The 19,382-nt window shown below is 43.2% G+C and overlaps 1 protein-coding gene and 1 long non-coding RNA gene across 3 annotated transcripts in view; one reads left to right on the forward strand and one right to left on the reverse strand.

Annotated features, from left to right (window-relative positions):
* Window positions 1–10,116, reverse strand: part of CSF1 (colony stimulating factor 1) — a 69,532-nt gene extending 59,416 nt beyond the window's left edge. The window contains exons 1-4 of one of the 2 annotated variants that reach the window (XM_051993100.1): window positions 9,735–10,116; window positions 4,763–4,885; window positions 1,895–1,957; window positions 573–749 (exon numbers count right to left, since the gene is read on the reverse strand). In XM_051993100.1, coding sequence (XP_051849060.1) covers window positions 573–749; window positions 1,895–1,957; window positions 4,763–4,885; window positions 9,735–9,773 — 402 coding nt within the window. In that variant the 5' untranslated portion in view covers window positions 9,774–10,116. The remainder of the gene's footprint in view (window positions 1–572; window positions 750–1,894; window positions 1,958–4,762; window positions 4,886–9,734) is intronic. The other variant, XM_051993099.1, reaches the window with a different exon arrangement.
* Window positions 1–19,382, forward strand: part of LOC127559369 (uncharacterized) — a 79,533-nt gene that overhangs the window by 13,822 nt on the left and 46,329 nt on the right. The gene's annotated exons all lie outside the window — the stretch shown is intronic.

Genomic DNA, 19,382 nt, shown 5'->3' on the forward strand with positions numbered 1-19,382 from the left:
GAAAAGAAAAGACCAGAGGACAATGGTTTATCTGGAAGGAGGCTCTGAGAGAGGTTAGAATCCAGGTCAGGGACCTACTTGCTTTCCTCTGTTTTTTTTCCCTTTAATTTCCTCTTTCTTTTCCCAGCATCCTTTAGATAGATGTGTACAATGTTAGGGAAGAGAGGGAGCATGGTCCTGGCAGGAGATTGGTGGATGAAAAGGAAGAATATCGGGGGAGGGAAAATCAAGTAGTACCTGCCCCCAAAGCTTTAGCTACCTCACTCTCGAAGAGCATGTCTCCAGAGCTAGACTTCCTAGCATTCAGAGAAGATCCATAACATTCCTCAGTCTTCAATGAGGTCAAGAACTGGACTTGGATCCCAGAGAGGGATCTCTTTCCAGTGGAGATGACCTGTCCTTGCAGATCCTCCCCAGCCCCATTTCTTCTTCTTGGGTTCCATTTTACCTTCTTCACCACCAGCCCTTCTCCCCTTCTTTCCTTCCCTCCCTCTTGCTTGTTCTACCACTTGGGGATAGGATGGAGGGGACAGGAGGGGTGCTGATGGCAAGGAATAGGCTGCAGCTCCAACCTCATCTCTCTCCTCATGCTCCCTGGTGACACACCCAGCATCCCTCAGCCTCAGGTAGAGCTCATGCAGATCCCTGGAGGCATTGTAATTGAAAGAATTGTCCTTGAAGCGAATGATTTCCTCAAAAATGTCCTGGATCAGGGGAAATGCCTTCTTAAGGTAGCAGATGGAATCTTTCTGAAAAACATGAGCCTGAAAATTGTTTCTGGGATCAATAGAACCCCAAACCCAGCCCCTTTCCCATCCCTCTCCTTCTCTCCTTCTCCCCTTCCCTTTTCCTTTTCTGTCCTTTGCTCTCTCCTTCCTTCCTCCTCTCTTTGTCTCTCTCCTCCCTTTTTGTCTTTCCTCCCCATTTGCCTGCTCTGTATCTCTCTGTCTCTCTCCCTCCTTCTCTTCTGCCCCTCTCCTCTTCCCTTCTCCATCTTCTTCTCTCTTTCTGTATCTCCCTTAAACCTCTCTCTTTGTTTTTCCCTGTTTCTCTGATTTCTTCCACTCCTTTTCTCCTCTTTCCCTTCTCTCTTTCCCATTCCTTCACCTTATATCTTGCTTCTTCCACCTTCTCTCCCTCCTTTTTCCCATCACCATCTTTCCCTCTCTTTCTCTGTCACTTTGTTCTCCCTGTTCCTCTTCTCTCAGCATCTCTATCTTTCCCTTCTTTCCTCCCTCTTTCTCTTTGCCTTTCCCTCCCTCACTACTTCCCTTCTTTCTTTCTTCCCTCTTTTCTTCCTTTCTACTTCCTACTTTTGTCATTCCCTCCTTTCCTCCTTCCCTTCTTTTCTCTATCTCTCTCTGTCTCAGTCTGTCTGCCTGTGTCTGTATCTCTCCTCTGTCTCTGACTTTGTCTCTGTCTCTCTCTGTCTCTCTGTCTCTCTCTCTCTCTCTCTCTCTCTCTCTCTCTCTCTCTTCTGAGCTGCCATAAAGAGAGCAAGACCAAGGGGAATTAGCCTCTACAGAGATTCTAATGTGCAGTCAGGAGGCATCCCCCCTCAGACATCAGAGGCTCAAAATCCCCCAGCTCTCTTGAATCCTTGGCCAATCTTACTCCTCTAGGCATAAGTAAAATAGTTCCCAGAAGGCAATGCAGACCCAGTTTCATGGGCTAGAGAATAACCTGTTGGGTTTATTTTGGGGGATATGAAGAGGTGAGAGAACAGCAGTGGTCTAATGCTAAGCTCTATAGCCCTGGACCCTGGGGATGTCCTTAGCCTCCTGAAGGAGAGCGATATTCTGCTCTAGGCTTCTCTGCTGGGCAGGGAGACTGAGATGATTAAGAAGAGCTCTTCACAAGCTTTCAGCACACTGAGCCAAAAGTTGTCTCTTACCAGCTGGTCCCGGTCTGCAAATTTAAAGGTAATGTGGCAGGATGTTTCCATCTGGCTGTCAATCTGAAAGAGATGAGGGCAGTAGATTAGACTTCAGTCTATCCCTGAGTAACTGGAGAAGATCCAGAGCATAACTTCTGAACATGGGATGGTAGAATACAAATCGCATTGGATTCTTCCGAGATTCAGTTCAAGTGCCAATTTTTGCCAAAGACATTTTCTGAACCCCTTCCTCCAATTGTTAATGCCCCTCCCTCAATTCTCTGACTACATATAACACTCCATCTCTCATCTCTGTCTTTTTGCATGTCATTTCTTCCTCTTTGAATCCCACATTTCTTTTGAAGTTCATCTCACCACCACCTCTTCCATAAAATCCTTCTTGATCCCATACCTTTCTATCTCCTCCCAAGAGCTGTTAGTTCCTCCCTTCTAAAATGCCTTATGCTTATTTTATAGATATTTGTTTTTATTGTGTATATGGGGGTTCCCCCTATAGAATATAAGCTTCTTGAGGAGAGGGATAATTTGGTTTTTATCTTTACATCCCCTCAGTGTCTGGCACACAGAATATGCTTAATAAATGTTGACATAGATTTGGATCAGAGTCCAAGTTCAAATCCTGCTTTTCCTTATTATTTGGGTGACCTTGAGCAGGATACTAAACCTTACTAAGTTTTGGTTTTTTAACTGTAAACACATGTGCACACACACACATACACACACTGTAGTAGAGAGAAATGGGCCAAATAATATAATAGATTTATTTTCTGGTATAAATCCTAATATATTTTAGTGTGTCTCTGGGTGATGAAAAAAGAAGGTAGAGAGAAGGACTCTATCTTTTTGGAAAAAAGAGCAGTGAGGGGAGAAGATACATAGTCTTCGATTGTAATTTCTCATCAATGTTTGGAGGATCCCGGGAGAAGGAATAGGACATTAGCTAAGTTAAGAGACCAAACCCAGAGGAGAGAAGCTGTAGTCCTTCAGGTGATCTGCATGGGTGAATTTAAGGATTAATATAAGGGGGGAAAGACATTATCATTTTTCCCTACCCTCTTCTCCATGGTATAGCATTTCCTCTTGAGGAAGCTAACACCAACCTAGCAATGAAATTTCACTGAAAGTACAGAAGGACCCATTGAGAAAATGGGGCCAAGGAAGAGAGAAGGTGGTCTATTGTACCAGGAGGGAGCTTATACATATCCCTGCTGAAGAAGAATAGGACATGGAATTCTTTCCTTTCTATTTCCTATATCCAGGTGTGAGGAGCAGCTTCTCTGGAAGCTCAGAGAGTAAGTCTTTTTTGGTATCACTCGGGAAGATTAGGTTAGTACTGCAGTTCTGAAATTCTGAGGAGGGGTTCTGAGGAGAGTTTGTGGGAGGTCAGATCCAAAATCGCCTATGGGATGGTAAAAATGAGACCAGCCTGATGGCCACTCTGCTCAGTGTCCTGGGGTCTGACTTCATAAACAGTGGTCCCACAACCCCTCTGGATTACTGCCGAACCCTGTAGGAGTCATGGCCACAGGGACAAGCTTGGCTGGACAACATCTGGCTGTCCCGATTCATGCTCATCATCCACTGGTTGAATCAGATGATTTCTGATGGTCCTTTAAATGAAAGGAACCAATGATGGTCTAGAGCAGTGGAAGAGCATTCTGGATCGTAGAGGGTAACTTAGTACTTAAAACCCAAGGAGAAAACAGGAGTGAAGGGAATCATTGGGTCATTTTGGAAGGGACTTTAGAAATCATCCAAACCCTCAGATTAGAGATGAGGAAGCTGAAGCCCCAAAAGGTGAAAAGCCTTCCTAAAGTCCTAGAGATAAGAAGCAAGAGAACTAAGATTTGAACTCAGCTCCCCTGACTTTTAGATCTGATATGATTCCAATATAACATAGGTTCCTCTAGAAGTATGATCTGAGAGCCTTCTTTCCTCTAGGAAATGCCAGCACCAGGCCAGCAGTACATTTAGATTCATTCTAGGGACAACATTTGCAGGTACTAGTCAGTGTGAAGTAATTCCCTTTGGTGGCTCTGAGGAAGTTTCCTCCTAGAAGACAGAGAAAGGAAGTAGAGAAAGGACCAGAAATGTTTGCTGAAATCCTGAGGTTTCTTTCCTGGGCAATCATTAACTCAGGCAATGGCAAAGGTCAGGAAATCCTCAGGACATTATACACAGGGAAACGAGGAGTCAGGACTCAGGGTTCCCTTCTCCTCTCCATAGCCAAGGGAAAATCAAGGACCACAAATGGTTGATATTTTAAAATTATAACTAGAACTTTTTGCAACTTGCTCAAAAATCTCAAATATGGTCCTTTCAGTTAGTGGGTTTAGGGGTAGGGACTGAGAATATAAGAGATGGAGGGAGATATACTTCAGAAATAGTGGGGAAGGGTGACACAGGGAAACTTGTGGGAGATAACGTCATATTTTAACTAGTTATTCTCAATAACAAGGCACTATGCTTTTTGTTTCTGTGCAGCTGACAGATAGGTGCTGTCAGCACTCCCTAAATTTGGAGCCCTGGGGCAAAACCCAGTTTGTCCCTCCACCCAAATTATGGTTCCAGAACTTTTGCCTAAAAATACAGCCAAATTCTCTTCTCCCACCTCCTCCATCCCTGACATCTACCACCTCCATACCCTGTCTCCAAGCTCAAAATGTATAAGCCTCCTGTGCTATAGTTCTTTCTTATCTTTTCCCACAGGATGAGGAGGAGGTGAAGATGGGTAAGGACTTGTCTTCACCTGCCTTTCTCTAACTTAGAGCTCCTCTTCCCTTGGACCTGCTCCCCCAACCCCAATTTCCCAAGAAAAAGGGTGGAGGAGATTGGAGTGGGGCTAAAAGTCTGGAATACACTCACCAGCTGCTGCAGCTTCGTTAGGTGACCTTCCCCAATAAGATGGTTACAAGTTTCTGGCCCATAGGTGGGATGGCTCCAGACCGCCAGGAGACAAAGCAGCAGAAGCCAACAGCCCAGCCATATCTGAAATAGAGAAGGCCAAGGGAAATTCAAAAAGGGTTCCCTTATCCTTCCTGGGAGCTAAGACCTGAGGTCTTCTACCCAAGCTAGACTCTGAGTTCAGTCTGAGCCCTTGCTCCTTAGTCACCCCTGAAATATTTTATTTTCCTCAGAAACTGAGTGACAATAGTCTTAATTTTGTCAATTATGGGATCAGTTTCTTTCTACCCCCAAAATATGTAGCTCCCACAAATTCAAATTCCCCAAACCTTTATAATCTTCCTTTGCACATTAATGTCACATGTGTCCCCCTTCCTTTAATTAAAGTTCCAAAGTCAATTAAATTATCCACATTAGCCCAGGTGGTAATTAATTCCATTCTGTTCTACCAATGTTCTATTTTATCTTTCTCATTACATTATTAATTCTTTGAAGACAAGGACTGTGTCCATGCTTTATTTTGTTCTCAAACCACTTAGAACAGTGGTAGAGAGAGGTACTTTGTGATATTAGAAACTGACAGATATTCCAGTCTCTTGAGACCCAGGTTCTACTCTAGTTTCTGACCTTGAGAGCCTGCAATATTTTCCCATACCAATCATCCTCTCTTTTTCTCTACTTTACCCATTCCACACTAGCTTCTGGCTCTTCCCCTAGAACAGATTATTGTCCAGACTTAGTTTCATTGTGGAGTCAGTCCCCTTGCCAGAGTCCCCAGGGCAATGGGTGTGCCATCAAACCCAACCCAACAGATTAATCACAACCAGCGATGCCAGGCTCCCTGAGCCATTCTTTAGTTGGCATCTATCACATTGAGCTTCCTTTCCTATCTGCCTGGCTCTTATCACTTGCAGATTTCTCCTTACCATGCTCCCTGAGGGTTTTCACCTGCCCTATTATTCCATCCTCTAAAGATGCTCCATGAGAATTGGGTAGGAGAAGAAAGAACTTCTGGCATCCTTCTCTTCCTCCCAGGCTTCCCATCTCTCTGGATCTATGGCATCTTCTCTCCATACTTCCCTTACTATTTTGGGCTCCACTTTCCAAATAGGAATTGGGAGGAGAGACACAAAGGCTTTCCCTGGGATGTTTGATGTGCCTTCCTTACAAGTATAGAGCTGACCACTATTGTGTCCCACTCTCCACTCCTATCTCCACCTCAAGAATATAAAACATTGGGGTTACACAGAGAACTTTCCTGGAACAGAGGAACAGGTCTCTTCCCCCCTCCCCAGCTACTGTGTACAGCACAATGCCTATACTTTAGGAGATACAAGAAATACATAGGGCATGAGGGGAGAAGAGATGGACAGAGAACCAAAGTCAAATTTAAAGGAAAAGATAAGGGTAGAAGGGGATTGAAAGAAGGGATAAAAAAATGATAGAGAGAGAAAGAAAGAAGGGGCTAGAGATAAGATAGTGAAAATATCGAGAGAGCTAAAGAAAAGAGGAAGTAAAGAAGGGAAAGGAGAAAGAGCTAGAGTTTATAATGTAGGTGATAATAATCACAGAGTTCATATAGTCTTAAAAGTTTTCAACATTCTTTACAAAAGTTATCTCATTTAATCCTCACATCAGCTCTATGGAGAAAACAAAAGTCAAGCCTTTGAAACAATTAGAGAATGTCAGAAAAAGGTGTAGAAAATTATGCAAACTTCTCCATATATCTTCTCCAAAATATAAAAATATATGATTCACTGCATGCTCTGGAAATTTTGGGGAGGGAAGAGTAGAATGCACTGAATTAACAAGAAGGCTTCATGGAGGAAGCGAAATGTGATCTGGTCTTTAAAGGGTACGTAGGAGTCAGATAAAGAAAAGGTGAAGATACAATTATAGCATGACCAAAGCATGACCAAAAATGGTGGGGTGACAACCCAAGAACAAGTCTATCTAAAAGAGAGGGTACTCCTGGGGAGAAAAGGGTAATCACTTGATACACTGAGATTCCTTAAACATTTGGAGTAAGGTCACACATCCTATAGCTGATCCCAACTCTAGCGCTTACTGTGTGATCTTAGACAAGGCTCTCAACCTCTCTATGCCTCAGTTTCTTCATCTGTAAAAGAGGAATTAGCTTTTTTTTGACCTCTGAAGTCCCTTCCAATTTTAAATTTGTGATCCTGTAGATAAGGAGTAAAATAGGATTCAAGGACTGATTCATAAAATCTTCTTTTATTCCCCTCTTCAGTTTTGGAAACAGTCCCTTGGATCTGACATTCTGAAATCTCAGTGCTCACTTTAGTAAGACCATAAGCAGAAGGCACTGTCAGTATGACCCTGTCTCAGACTAAGGGCCATTCTGTGGAGGAGTACGGTTAGAAACTGGGATATTTCTATCATTGTCATTAACTCTGTAAAGATTAAAGTGAGACTGGAAAGAAGGGAAATTATGGAATATGGTTCTGTATGGAAAGACTCAAGATACTGCTGGGTGACAAGGCAATCAGAACTCTGAAAAACCCGTGATTTTAAGGGAGAGACACAGTCCCTACCACCACCTCGGCTCCTGAGAGCTTTAAACCTTTATTTCATCTCCCAGAAAGAAATCATAGGATCAAATATTTAGGACCCTTGAGGTCAATAAGTCCAACCCCTTTATTTTTACATGATGAAGCTGGGACCCAGAGAAGTGGCTTGACTAGGGTCAAGCTAGTTTCTGAGGTAGACTTTGAATTTAGGTCTTCTTGAATCTAAGTCCTGAGTTCTATCTGCCACAAAACACTCCCTCTCTGTCATATACTCTGTCCCACTGGCAGGCCAGACATTCATTCCCTATCTTTGGAGGAGTATTTTCGCTTTAGAAAAGGAACACAGGGACAGCATAAGGCTTAACTCAATGGAATGAACTGCTTCTAATGAAATTTATGCAATAGTGGAAATGAGTGGGCAATATATTGGACAGAGGAGCATCTCCCATATTTACAGGCAACCAACTAACTCCTATCTGCCAAGGCTCCGAGTGTAGCTGTGGTTTTGTTAACAAAGCCAGCAGTGAAAGTATCCAAAGGCCCCCAGTGTTTTTCTACCTTCCAGCATTTGTCCTTTATTAAAATGTGAGTGGACACCTAAGGGTTAACTTTCTAGCCTGCATCTGGCCTCTCTCTTCCCTCTCCCCTCCCAACCTCCCTTGCTCAGAAAGGAATCTTTGCTACTGGCAGGGCTAGTAGCTCAGATAGCTGTATCCTTACCCACCCTTTCAGAACAGCAACTTCCAGCAAAATGGAAAGGAGCCTTCAGCCCATCCTCTTTCAACATTTTTTTCCAAAATCTCTGACCTCCCACTCTTCATTCAGGTTCTTTCCTCCCATTCCCCCTCTCCTTAATTCCCGTTCCCTTCTTTGCTTCTCTGCATGCTATCCCACCTCCAGTTCCTTCCTCTCCTTTCACCAGTGTTATCCCAGGCCTCCTTTTTGCCCCTCACTTCTTCCAATCCCACCCCCATCTTTCCATCTTTCTCTTTAGGTCCTTGTTCTTCTCTCCCTGGCTCTCCGTCAGTCCCTTTCTCTCGGTTATTATCACATTTTTCTTCTTGTTCTTTTTCCTTCCACTTCTCTACTGGATCCCTTTTGTGTTGCCTGCTGCGGAGAGCTCCATCAGAGGGAGAGGGGAGGAGGGGAGAGAGTTTTCTCGCAAGGCACCGGAAATCCATATACATTTAAGCATCCCTATGCTCCTATCTGTGAGAAGAAGCCTGGGACTTTTCATGACATTTCAGCCCAGGGATGCTGTGCTGCCAGTGCACGGCTTGCAGAGCTAAGCTAGCCTGCCTGTCTCCAGCTCCAACTCGCTTCTGTGTGTGTATGGGGGAGAAAGGAAAAGGGGGTGCTTCGGCTCTCTAGGCAAAGGCCAGAGCCTCTCTCTGGCGCACCCCTAAATCCATGCCGCTCTAATCCTCCACTTTGTCTTGCCTCTTTGCCTTATCCTGTAGCCTAATTGAACCAACATTCCCCCCCCCACACACACACACTTTCTCCAGTCACTTCCAGCCCTAACTAATAATGAAGGGGGGGGGGGGCGCGCTAAGCTCGGTCCGAAAGATCTGTTTTCTAAAAGACTTAGCAGTGGGGCAAGCTCTCGGGGCCACAACGAGCCCCACTCTCCCTGAACTAGCCAGCTGCTGGCGACAAGTCTCTGCTTGCCTGTCCCAAGTCCTCCGCGTGAGTTCTCCTTTCCTCTCTACAGTCAGGTTGCTTGGCACCGACCCGGGCATCCTAAGGAGCTAGGAAGCGCTTGCTTGCTGTTCACCGTTCCAGCTGCAAGCACCGTGCCCTTCCGTCCCTGACCCCCTTCTAACGGTCTGGTTTCTTTAGCGCTAAGATAAGACACGGGGCAGGAAGCCAGATAAAATAGAGATCGAGCTGGGCTTCGAAACCCCCCCTCCCCCAATAACAGTAGGATGGATCTGGAGCAGAGTCCAAACCACGCGGAGGGGTTCCAAAGCCTAAGTCTATTAGCCAAAGGCCCTCCTTAGCCTCTGCTCTGATGCCACAGTCTTCCCCTCAGGAGAATGGGAAGAACAGCATCTTTAGGATTCAGATTTCTCTGGGCAGCATTCCCTGCTCCTCTTAGATCTTACCTAAACTTTAAGCCGCCCTTGCAGCTAATTGACTAACAGGCAGCGTTAACCCGGCAAATGGCAGTGGCAGGAGGGGTCTGTAGTGAAGGAGGGGACTGTAGAAGGACCCCTTACAGGAGCGCCTATGTTCCCTGCCAGTGGCTGCTCAGAATCGGGGGGAAATCAGGAAAGAGCAAAGGAAGAAAGAAGGGGCGGAAGAAAAAAGATGGTAGCAAGAGAGCGAGCGAGCCTGTGGCTAGTTGGGAGCTCTGCGGCCGGGGGTTTTGGGGAGAGGCGCGCGGAGCTGGCGCTTACCGTGAGTGGGCAGTTCCCGCCTGCGCCCCGTGGGGTCATCAGGGCGGCTGTCCCCCGAGCCGGAGTCGGAGCGGGCAGAACCTTGCTGAGTGAGCCGTGCAGAGCCTTGCTGAGTGAGCCTTGCAGAGTCCTTCTAAGTGGCCGGCGGCTGAGCGCAAGGGGGCTGCCTGCACGCGGCCTCTGGGCCAGCGGAGGAGAGGGCTAATAATCCAGTGGCGACGCTCGGCTCGGCTCTGGCGGGCTGGGGGCTGCTGCAGTCCCGAGTCCAACTTTCACTTTCTGGAGCCGAGCTGAGCGCCACTGGCCCAGGCGGGCTCGGCCTTTTAAAGCGGCCTCTCAGAGCATGTGGTTTATGGGAAATCACCTTGGAAAGGGGCCAGTTAGTCAGACAGCGAGGCATAGGAGCACACAGCCACACACGCCTACCTCTCCCCCCCACCCTCCCACCCTCAAACCCCGCTCCCTTTTTTCCCTCCCCTTCCCCCTTCAGCCCTTAACTTTTTGTCTTCTTGTCTCGCGCTCCCTCTCGGGCTTCTGTTCTGAGATCCCTAGTTTTGGTAAAAATAACTCGGAGCCTTTTACGTCTCGGCCTCCCATCCCCCGCTCCTCATTCCCCTCTTCCCGACTCCTTATGCTTAGCTCTTCTACTCAATAGTCAACATAAAGGATATCTAGCACAACCGGTATTGTCACCCATGCTCAAGTTACTCTAAGGGAATTTCCCTTTGGACCTGAAAATTGCTGGAACTCAATGGTTGACAGCTAAAAGTATAGCCTTGACTAGGTAGGGCACTGAGGATTTATATCATCACATTTCCAAACGAGAATTTATCTCCCTCCACCCACAACCGGTGAGATGTTTCTAATGAACATCTCTTTCCCTTCACTCCCTTTCGAATCCAACCCAGTGGGGACACCTGTCTCACCTTCGGGGACTTTTTGTTACCAAGAAGCCCTTCTGGCTTAGAAGTGTCATTCTCCCTGGCTGGGGGCCCTGCTTGAAAAGTAGAGAGATGTTCCACGTGCCCGCAGGGAGGATGGCTTTTCCAGGAGGCAGCCTGGCCACTTGACAGTGCATTATAGTAAACTCCTGCATTAATTCATGTCACTTGGATGTCCTCCCTCCGGGAGTCCCTCAGGGTAGAGATAGATGGAACAAAACATTTTAACTTAATATCTGTTGGAACCTTTGACCCATATTCTTTCAATCTCCTCTGGGGATGTTGGCCCTGTGCTAAACAATGACCCTTTCCTATAGGATTTGGAACTGGAAAGGACCTGAACCTAGCCCAACACTCTCGTCTTATAAATGATGCTTCTCTTGCTCAAAGTCACAGGGAATATTAGGGACCGGTTAGTCGAACTCCCTCACTTTCCAGATGAGGAAACTAAGAGAACTCAATTGACTGGACAAAGGCCACCCAGTCAGTTAACAGAACTGAAATTCATCCTCTGAGTCTCCTAATTTGCTGCTCTTTCCACTGGATTAGTGTTAGGTCACTTGAAGGCTCTTCCATGATCTTTGAAATATAAAGGCAAAATCCCAGTTATAATGATAATGAAAGACAATTTTCTACGGAGATGAAATAAAATAATACAACCTAAAAATTATGTCAGAGTTTTCAGCCACAGCTTTCTTCAATTTAACTCGGCAATAATGTTAAGCAGCCACCATGAATCTGTTACTATATGGGACAGTTTTGGGGAGACCAGAGTAGTATTTTTGAGATAAAATGCTTTTCAGAGCTGATGGTTTAGTTTGCCAGTCAATATTTATATTTATATGCATACAAGGCAGAAAATAGGAAAGTACAAATTTAGGTATAATCAAGGGCCAATTCAAGAAACGTGGTAGATATTACAAGTTATCAGTTGTATTTAATATTTGATCTAAATGTGGACATTGAAGTACATCTCATGAGGGAGTCAGTATATATCTGAAGGTGTCCTGGATCTGTCATCAGGTCTTTGCTACTTACACTCTTAACTGACAAATTTGATAGCTTTTTCCAGGCTCCTTAGTGTCATTTGACATTGCTGACCACCCTCTGCTCCCAGATAGCCTTTCTTCTCTGGGTTATTGCAACACTGCTCACTTAGTTTTTCTGTCTGACCATTCTGCCTCAGTCTCCTAACTAGATCTACCCCAAAGTTCTGTCCTGGGCCCCCTTTTCTTCTTTCTCTGTACACTCTCTCAGTGATCTCATCAATCCTCATGGATCTAATTATCACTTCTATGTAGATGATTCACAGATCCATATAAAAAGCCCCAGCTTCTCCCCTGAGCTCCAATCTTGCATCAAGAACTGCCAATTGGACCTTTTGAACTGGATGTCCCTTTGACATCTCAAATTCAACATATCCTAAAAAGAACTCCTCATCTTTCCCTTCTTCCCTTTAGGCATACAAGTCCCCAAACTCTGTCATTCTCAGATATTCATTCTCCCTCCCCATATTTAAACAGTTGGAAAATCTTACTGGTTCTGCTTCCACATCTCTCTCATCCATCCCCTTATCTCTGCTCACACAGATACCACTCTGGTTCAGGTCATCACTATTGCAACAGCTTCTAAATTGGTATCTCTAGCATAAGTCTCTCTCCTCTCCAATCTATTCTCTACATAGCTATCAAAGTGATTTTCTTAATGCATTGGTCTGACTCTGCCATGTTCTTTCTCAATAAATTTTGGTGACTCTGGAACTGTTACCTATGTTACCTGTAGGATCAAATATATACTTCTCTGTAAGTAGACAACTGTGTATACATAAAACCACCTATCACTTTGTACCCTCCCCATCTCCAATCACCTTATCTCTCTCGCTCCCTCTCTCCTCTCTTCTCTCTTCTCTCTCTCTCTCTCTCTGATCTTCTCTCTTCTCTCTCTCTTTTCTCTCTTCTCTCTGTCTTCTCTTCTTCTTCTTCTTCTTCTTCTTCTTCTTCTTCTTCTTCTTCTTCTTCTTCTTCTCCTCCTCTCCTCCTCCTCCTCCTCCTCCTTCTTCTTCCTCTCTCTCTCTCTCTCTCTCTCTCTCCTCTCTCTCTCTCTCTCTCTCTCTTCCTCTCTCTCTTTCTCTCTCTCTCTTCCTCTCTCTCCTTCTCTTCCTCTTTCTCTCTCTCATCTGAAGGTGACTGGAGGTGAGGAGAGCCCAAATGTTATACACGCACAAATATTGTTTACCCTGATTGAGGGTGGGCAACAAACATTTGTTAAGTGCCTACTGCCTACTCTATGCTTAAGCACTTTACAAATATTATTTCGTAAAGTACCTTGAAGGGTTGGGCATCTATTTCATGTCTGACTATCTACCTTTGTGGCTTTGGGCAAGTAACTTCACTAACCTGTGTCTCATTTTCCTCTTTTGTAAAAAGAGGGGATTGGATTAGATGGATTTTATGGTCCTTTCCAGTTCTAGATCTATGATCCTATGATACTGTGAAATATTAAGTCTTGTGGTCTCACCACCAATTTCGCCTGACTAGCCCTGTGATCAGTAGTAGGTTTGGGTAGCTCTTAACTGAGTAACTGAAACTTTGTTTGGGTCTTGTGGTAGAGTGGGCTTTCATGAGTCATATATACATATGTTCTGGGGTTTCCATGTATGTATTTATATGTGTTTGTTGTGCTGCACTCACCAAAACATACATTGTCAAATATTTATTAAGCACTTACTATGTGTCAGGCAAAAACAAAAATAGAAAAACCATTCCTACCCTCGATGAACTTACAATCTAGTGGGGTAACAATATACAAAGAGAAGCTGAAGTGTGTTCATATGGGGAGTGAAGAAATTTAAAAATCATTGAATCTTAGAGCAGGAAGGACTCCTCTAAGTCATGTGATTGGTTAGTCAGTCAACAAGAATTTATAATATGCTAAGTACTGTGGATTTAAAGGTAAAAATATAGTAACCCAACCCCACTCACATAGATTAAAAAAAAAAAAAAAAGGGTCCCAGAAAAGCAAAAACATTTTTCAAAGGTCACATAGCTAACTAGTGTCAGGGCTGGGATTAAGAACCTAGGTGTCCTGATTTCCCAGTTCAGTCAACATTCTTTTCATTGTGTTATTTGCTCCCTGGCTTTTTGAATAATTGGGGGGAGGGGGAGTGAATTTGAGGGGGCCTACAAATATGGGAAATGAGGTTCCAGATCCTCCCTGTGGCTACCAGTTTAGGAGCACTCCTTTTCAGACTTACAACTAGCTTTCAAAATTTCATACCTTATCATACCAGTGTCCTGGGAAAGGGAAATTTACAATTGGTAAGGTATATGGGAGCAATTTTAAATTAAGTTTTGGGGTATTTTCCAAAGACAGCATCAATAGGAAAGGAATGGTTCAGTTGATTCAGGAGGAAGGAACATGCCATAGAAATGGAGAGTGAGGGTAGGATAGAAAGATAAAGGAGAGACAGAGCAAGACAGAGAGACAGAGAGATGAAGAAAGAGAGGGACAGAGGGAGGAAGGAGAGACAGAGAGAATGACAGAGAAAGACAGAGACAGAAACAAAGACAGAGAAAAAGAGAAAGAGAGAGAGAGAGAGAGAGACAGAGAGACAGAGAGAGAGAGACAGAGAGAGACAGAGACAGAGAGACAGAGAGATACAGAGACACAGAGAGATTGAAATAGATGGCAGGAAGTGGGAAGAAAACCTCCCGTGACTGCTGTCGAAATGCCATTTCCTTGAAATAATTTGACAGACAATTTCCCTAGAGTGAGCTCTCTTCTAGAGTCTTGGCTTCTGCTGCAAAATAATTTTTTTTTAGAGAGGGACATAGAACCTTGGTCATTTCTTCCTCCATTTGGAAAATAAGGTGGAGGCTGGGGTGAAGAAAAGGTTCTCTTAAGAGAACTTGGGGCCACATACAGAATTGTCCCCAAAGTAATGGAAATAAGATAATTGCCCTTAGCAACTCTGTGTGTGTGTGTGCGTGTGTGTGTGTGTGAGAGAGAGAGAGAGAGAGAGAGAGAGAGAGAGAGAGAGAGAGAGAGAGAGAGAGAGAGAGAGAGAGAGGACAAGGAGAGAGGGAGAGACAGGGAGAAGGAGAGGGAGAGAAGGGGTGGTGGTGCTCATATATGCACAGGCAAAGTTGGGGCTAACTGCCTGGAAACCACAACTGTTCCTCAACAAGTCCTCAGAGAGCAGAGAGCATGCTATCCTGTTGTAATATCTCTCCTCCTCCACTTTAAGAGAATGTTCTTTTTAACAGGATTTCAGCGAGATTAAAATGTTAAGGAGACTGGATGGAGGAGTGGGGATGGATCATACAATATGATTGCCCAACACCCTTTTTAAACATAGTCCTGGCAGCAAGTCTAGCCGGAGGGAGTCAGGCAGACCTAATGAAGCAATCCCCTCCCCAGCTTCGGGAAGCTGCACTGTCTGGGCCACTGTTCCTGAGAGGGTCACTCCCTTCTCCATGGTTCTTATATATTAGGTGGCACAGTAGCTAAAACACAGAATTTGGAATCAGAAAGGCCTATGCTCAGACTAGTTGATTAACCATAAGCTAATCACTTAACCTCTTCTAGTTTCCTGTAAAATGGGGATTTAAATGATACCTACCTCATAGGGTTGTTGTGAGGATCAAATGAGATAAATCACTTTGGAAACCTTAGTCCTAAATAGGGTGTCCTTAAAGACTTCAGTTTTGTTAGCTATTATTATTATCTCTCTGCCCACCTTCCCTCACCCCTTTTCCTCTCCATCCCTTCATTGCCTCCTTCCCACAGTCACCACAGCTCTGGCTGCTGGCATACAAAGTGTACATGTTTAAACATGGCTGTGGTCAAAACAGCGTCTGCTGAGTTTGAGTTCTTAGGAGGATGCTAGGAGCTGTCAGAAACCTAACCCCAAAATCAAGAAATAAATATAGCTATCACAAAGTCCTTTGTGGTCAAATTTGCTCTGAGAGTGGTCAGTTCCCCTTCCCCCAGCCAACTTTGCTTTCAGAGGAATATACTCAGAAAGTAAGAATAATTTTAGTTTTAGCATGAGCAAAATATAATTAGAGAAGCAAATATTCTTTGGAAGGGAGGGAGAGATTTATAAAAACAGACCAATCCTAATAGAAATTACTTTAAGATTAGCCATACATGCAAATATCCAGGTAACTAAAAATTGACCTTAAAAATTTAGACAACAGAGGATTTATTGGAAGCAAAAAAGGAGAAAATTCAGAATCTGGGGACATAACCTGGACGGAACCAGGAAAGAAGTATATGTTCATGGAGGAAGCAAGGGGAGAAGGAGAATTGTTCAAGGCTATGGGACTAGAGTGAAAGAAGAGAGTCGAGAGACCAGAAATCATCTAGCCAAGCAGCTACAATGGTGGACTTAATATATGATTTTCTCAAACTCTAGTTGCTCCTTTAAACAGCCTGGGAGCATGAAGGAAAGAACTAAAAAAAGAAAGTGAATTGAATGGGGTTGGGAAGGAAGAAGAAGGTATGGGTGAGAGGGGAAATCTTATAAATCAAGAATCAGAATATTTGGTGGATAAAAAGAAGGAAACTTTAGGTAAGGAAAATGACATGTAGTAACTAAAGCCTCAATTAAAGCAGTGTCATAACTAGGGAAGCGGGGTAGAAAGCACTTAGGAATATTGTCCTAAGAGCAGCCATAGAGGGGATGGGAGCATCATATAGGAATCATCATTGTCTCCATGATGACTTTGCTTGAATGGTGCTTCCTAGGGAATTCCTTTACATCAGTCAACTAAAAGTACTATCTGTATCACTGTCCCTAAAGTCTCTAGCCTGAACCAATTACTTGGCATTGGATGCCAAATCTTGTCTAAGGGTCTGGAAATCATCAATTCTCACCATGGGATGGGAGTGTTCAAATAGTCCTCAGGGATAATCATGACTCACATTAAGTAAAAACCTCCTATTATATGTTTACATAGTGCTTCCCTCATACAAGTAGGCAGTGCAAGTATTATTGGTTCCACTTTTTCAGTGAGGAATATGAGACTCAGAGACACTAATCACTTGCCTATGGTCACATAGTCAGTAAGCGTCTGAACTGAACCATGTCCCTCAACTTCAAGTCTAACACACTTTTCCAAGGAATAAATCCAGTCAGATCTAGTACCTATAAACATTATAGAAAGTGCAGATTTCAGCTCAACAGTAAGAAAAAGGTGGTAAGGGCTCCTATCACCAGTGGAGAATAGAAGCCAGATGCCCTCTTGTTAAGATTATTGAGGACAGGATTCGTGATTTGGGTAGAAATTGGGAGAGATGACCCTTCCAATTCTAGCAGCTTCTTTTCCAAACTCTCTCTTTGGTTTATGAACCCTGGCTACTCCACTTTTGATTATAATAAGGTTGGGCAAGGGAAATCTATTGTAACAAGGGATTGGAGTCAGAACTCTAACTGGGTGGCATCTGACTTCTGTTATCAATCTTTGTTTCTTTTATTCTGAGAACTCAGGAACCAGGGCCTTGGGCCTTGGAGAGATTAGCAGTCTCAGTGGCTAGACTGAACTACAAGATTTGGAGATCTAGTGAACTCAGGAACTTCCATGTAAAGGAGAAAGAGTCCAGGGGAAGAAACAGATCATTTGTACAAAAGAAATCTTAGCCAGCTTCTACTCCTCAGTGTGAATCCATCAATGTCTTTTGTATTACAGATAGCAAGTTCTTGGAAGCCCCATTACAATGATTTTTTCCCTCCTCAACCTATACATCCACTCTATCCTCCTATGATGGCATATGATGGTTCTGAAGAACCAGAAATGAAACCTAATAAACAATGTTTAAAAACCTGAACCTACGGTCTATGCCCTTACTAGGGATGCAGAATGGATAACAAGAGAAAGAGTCTTAACACTATCAGGACTTTGTCATAGAACCATTGGAAAGTCCCCAACCGTCTTTTGGATCTCATAACCTCCACTTCCTCATCTATGAAATGAGGGCCAATCTAAAAGGTCCCTTCCTACTCCAACTTTCTATGATCCGTCACTTCAGATTACAGATGATCTCTCCTCAAAAGGTCAGGAGGAATAATGAAGAGCCAGAAGAGTTCCCAGAGAATATGGATGAAGGAAGGTGAGAAGTCTGTTCTGAACTACCTACTTCCTGTCCCAAGTTAGTACCTCCAAGTTCTCACCTTTAGCAAAAAAGGAACATTCTCTAAGAAGCTTCCCACATAGCTATTGAGTAGCTCTTGCATATAACTTCCTTAATCATCAGCCAATTGAAAATTAGAAAACATTTTCATGGCTTCCCCACCTTTGATTATCCCAGATTCTAGCCCTCCTCCTCCATTTATCTCTCTAATTTTATTTCCCCATTCTCTTTGGAGGAAGAAGTTATAAGAATTAATAAACTCATGCTGAATGCAGAGCTCTGTAGAATCTAACCCACAGGTTATTTATTGTGCAAGATTAGACTCTTTTCCCTTGTTAACTATGGTCAGTTTAGAAGGACCTTGCCCTTAGCAAAGGCTACTTTTCACTTTCACTTCTTTCTAAACTTCATTGATCCCTGAACCCAAGTTCTACAAATGACAAAGTCTCCTGGCTCCCTGGGCTCAGAGATCTGTCATAGCTGATCACCAATGATCTTCTTTAGTTTTTTTGGCTGATGTTACTTCAAAAGGATGCCCACTTCATGCACTTTCTTCCTCTTTCTTTTCATTTCTATTATGCACATTAAACCACATAAGTATATTTTCTAGATAATTGGAAACAGGTAATTCAGTGAAGGTGGAATCACTAAACCTATAGTGTCAGTCAATTGCCTGTACTGTTTATTAACTCTGAGACCTTAAGCAAATGATTTTACCTCCCTTTTTATATCTGTAAAATGGAAATAATACTCTATACAACTGATCTCTTAGGACAGATGGGGAAAAGCTCTTTATATATTTTAAAGCACTGTTGAGATGTGAGTCATTAATGGCTTTGTTTAGTAAAGGAAGAATAATAGGCAGAAATAACAGAAACAGTGTTGCTAGGTAAATAAGTAAATCTTATAAAAGAGTTCTCAAACTAACTAGATGCATTAGAGTTTGTAGCTAATTTATTTATTTATATTATTAATGAAAATTTTATTTTGAGCAACTTCAGAGGTCTAATGAACTGGATAATATATCTTATGAATTAGTTAAGGACCTTCAATTTTCTAATGTGTTTGTCTCCAGAACCGGGAGAAATATCTTTTTCTTTTAAAAAAATCTTATTTATTTTGTTTTTCCCGATTACATGTAAAAACAATTTAAACATTTTTTTCAGATTTTGAATTTCAAATTGTCTTCCTCCCCCATTTACAAAGCAAGTAATTTGACATATAGTCATGCAAAAGCTGTTTCTATGTAAGTCATTCTATGAAAGAAAACAGAAAAAAAAAAAAACACAAGAAAAAGAAAGAAAAAATATCTTTGATCTGCATTTAGGTCCTACCAGTTCTTTCTCTAACGATAGATAGAACTTTTCATCATAAGTCCTATGGAATTGTCTTGGATCATAATATTGCTGTGAATAGTCAAGTTATTCATTGTGAATCATCATACAATATTGCTACTGTGTACAATGTTCTCCTGGTTTTGTTCATTCCACTTTGCATCAGTTTCTATGATTTTCTGAGAGCATTCTCTTCATCATTTCTTCTTTTTTTTTCTCATCATTTCTTAAAGCACAAT

This window comes from Antechinus flavipes, chromosome 4, assembly GCF_016432865.1.
Source record: "Antechinus flavipes isolate AdamAnt ecotype Samford, QLD, Australia chromosome 4, AdamAnt_v2, whole genome shotgun sequence".
Taxonomy (NCBI): Eukaryota; Metazoa; Chordata; class Mammalia; order Dasyuromorphia; family Dasyuridae; genus Antechinus; species Antechinus flavipes.